This window comes from Platalea leucorodia (genome assembly GCF_965183815.1).
Source record: "Platalea leucorodia genome assembly, contig: HAP1_HAP1_SCAFFOLD_314, whole genome shotgun sequence".
Taxonomy (NCBI): domain Eukaryota; kingdom Metazoa; phylum Chordata; class Aves; order Pelecaniformes; family Threskiornithidae; genus Platalea; species Platalea leucorodia.
In genome coordinates, this window is record NW_028121262.1 from 69738 (window position 1) to 72867 (window position 3130).

The following is a 3130-nucleotide window of genomic DNA, read 5'->3' on the forward strand; positions in this document are numbered from 1 at the left end:
GCGGGCGGCGGCGGGCGCAGTGCCGCCGCGGGCCGCAGGGTGGTGCTCCCGGCCAAGGCGGCGCCGAGCGGCTGCGGGCGGGGAGGCGGCCGAGCCCAGCCCGGCCGAGCGCAGCCCGGCCCAGACGAGCCGGGCAGCGGCGGCGAGCGGCGGCGAGCGGCGGCGAGCGGTGCCCCGTGCAATCCGCTGCCGGGCCACGGCGGCCGCGCTCCGGGCCGCCGGCCGCACTCGGCGAGAGGGAGGGCGCCCGCCCGCCGCCCCGCCGCGCCGCCGCGCCGCCGCCGGGCGCCGCTTTCGGCGGAGGACCGCGCGGGCGATCGGCGAGGCGGAGGCTGTCCGCCGCCGCGACATGGCGATCGCAAGGCAAGTGCTCTGTCTCTCTGCTTTCCTCTCCCTGCCGCACGCTCGCTCCGAGCCCCTCCGCTACTCCGTAGCCGAGGAGGCGGAGAGCGGCTCCGTGGTAGCCAACGTGGCGGAGGACGCGGGGCTGGCCCCGGCGCAGCTCGCGGCTCGCCGCGCCCGCCTGGCCTCGGACGACGGCCGGCAGCACTTTCGCTTAGACCGCGGCACCGGCCGCCTCGTAGTGGCGGACAGGCTGGACCGGGAGGAGCTGTGCGGGCAGTCCGCTACCTGCACGCTCCCCTTCGAGCTCCTGCTGGCGAACCCCCTGCAGTTCTTTCGGGTCGAGGTGGCGGTGCAGGACGTCAACGACCATTCGCCCGTTTTCCCGGAGGAACGAGTCACTTTTAAGATCCTGGAAACGAGCGACCCGGGCTCGCGTTTCCCGCTGGAGGGGGCTCGGGACCTGGATGTTGGCAGCAACAGCATCCAGGCTTACAGCATCTCTCCCGACAACGAGTACTTTAGTGTCTCCTTTGGGAGTCGGAGTAAGGGAGACAAATATGTGGAACTGGTCTTGGAAAAGCCGCTAGACAGAGAGGAGCAGGCGGAGGTGGGTTTCAGCCTCATCGCCATGGACGGAGGCTCTCCGCCGAGGAGTGGGACCACCCAAATCCACATTGTCGTTCTAGATGTAAATGACAATGCTCCTGTCTTCACAGAGGAGCGGTACCTTGGTCAGGTTTTGGAAAATGCACCGGAGGGCTCTGTGGTCCTCAGCGTGGTGGCAACCGATCGGGACATGGGAATCAACGGGGACATCACCTATCAGTTCAGCCAAGCAGTGGGCCAGAGCCACTCGGCATTCGCACTTGACCCCACCAGCGGTGAAATTAAAGTCACAAAGCCTCTGGACTTTGAGGCAGCACAGAATCACGAGCTCAGCGTGCGGGCCACAGATGGCGGGGGCCTCTCGTCAATCTGCAAGGTGTTGGTGGAGGTGGTGGATGTGAATGACAATGCACCAGAGCTGGTGGTCAATTCCTTCAGCAGCCCCCTCCCCGAGAACGCGTTACCCGGGACGGTGGTCGCCCTCTTTACTGTCAGGGACCGAGATGCCGGTGCCAACGGGAAGATCACCTGTGCCCTTGAAGACCAGCTGTCGTTCTCCCTGCGGCCGGCCTATAAGAATTACTACGAGCTGGTGACCGTGAGCACTCTGGACAGGGAGGAGACGGCACGGTACATCCTCACTGTCACAGCAGCAGACGCGGGGTCACCTCCTCTCACGACCACCCAGACCTTCACGGTGGACATCTCTGATGTCAACGACAATGCACCTGTCTTCAACCAGACGTCGTACACCATGCATGTGCGTGAGAACAATGCCCCCACGGTGCTCGTCGGAGCCGTCAGTGCCACGGATGCCGACGTGGGGCCCAATGCCAAGGTGACCTATTCCCTGGCACCAGCCCACCCCGCAGAGCAGCCTCCCTGCTCCTGCATCTCTGTGAACTCTGAGAACGGGCAGGTGTTTGTGCTGCGGCCTCTGGACTATGAGCAGGTGAGGCAGATGGAAGTCTTGGTGAGCGCCTCCGATGCGGGCTCTCCTCGCCTTAGTGCCAACGTCACCGTCCGCCTTGTCGTGGTGGATGAGAATGACAATGCGCCACTGGTGCTGTACCCGTCGCACGACAGCAGCCCACCATCCAGCGAGCTGGTGCCCATGTCGGCTGAGGCAGGGTACCTCATCACCAAAGTGGTGGCCGTGGATGCCGACTCGGGGCAGAACTCGTGGCTCTCGTACCACCTGCTGAGGGCCACCGACCCCGGGCTGTTTGTGGTGGGTGCGCAGAGTGGGGAGGTGCGGCTGAGGAGGCCCGTGACAGAGAGAGACACCGTGAAGCAGAAGCTCGTTGTCCTGGTGCGAGACAACGGGCAGCCACCGCTGTCGGCCACCGTGGCGCTGAGCGCACTGCTGCTCAGTGACTTCTCAGACATGCGCCTACCGCACAGCAGCCTGGCCACGGAGGATGACAGCGGCTCCCTGACAACCTATTTAATCATTTCATTGGTCTGTGTCTCGCTCCTCTTCCTCACGTCCACGGCAGCCTTCGTCGCTCGCAAGATGTGCAAGAGAAAGGAGCTGAAGGGTGGGCATGTGGTTTACGGCGCTGGCAACTTGCAGAGCGGCCTGGCTGATTCAGCTGCTGCGGGGACCCTGTCCCACGCCTATTGCTACGAGATCAACCTCACGACAGGCTCGGGCAACAGCGAGTTCAAGTTCCTGAAGCCCATCCTCCCCAGCCTGCCACCACAGCACTGTGGCACGAGCGGGGGCACTGACGGCGAACGAGATTTCCCCCGTGGCCCTATCACCACGGAGGACATGGCACCAGACAACGCCGGCATGCTCTCTGCAGAAGAGTTCAATAGTCTTTCCTTTAACTAGCATGGAGTCAGCCCAGCCAGAGGCTTCATGCCTCCTGATCGGAAGGGAGCTGGGCTACAACACGGGGCAATGGTTCCTCCAGACTAAATCTGCATTTGCAATTGGTGTCACTGATTTCCCTCCAATTCTAAGTCAGAAGAAAGGTTGTCTCCCCCTCCAAACCAACCAACCAACCAACCAAACAAACAAACAAACAAACAAAGAAAAAACCTAAAGGCTCCCTCTCTCAGGCAATAATATCTTTCAGCTCTGCTGCAGCCATTTCTGAAATGCTTTGAGAGTGGGGTTAGTCCCAGGAGCCCCCGGCTAAGTTCTTGCCTCACTTTTTTTTTTTTTTTA

At 62.5% G+C, this 3130-nt stretch overlaps 1 protein-coding gene across 1 annotated transcript; it reads left to right on the forward strand.

Moving 5' to 3' along the window:
* Nucleotides 1-334: 334 nt before the first annotated feature.
* LOC309604044 (protocadherin beta-15-like) lies at nucleotides 335-2806 on the forward strand. Its single transcript, XM_082338971.1, has one exon. The coding sequence runs from the start codon at nucleotides 350-352 to the stop codon at nucleotides 2789-2791; it is 2442 nt and encodes an 813-aa protein (XP_082195097.1). The 5' UTR covers nucleotides 335-349; the 3' UTR covers nucleotides 2792-2806.
* Nucleotides 2807-3130: the final 324 nt, after the last annotated feature.

Excerpts from the sequence above, each read along its gene's own strand:
- LOC309604044 (XM_082338971.1), top strand. The coding sequence starts at position 350 with ATGGCGATCGCAAGGCAAGTGCTCTGTCTCTCTGCTTTCCTCTCCCTG.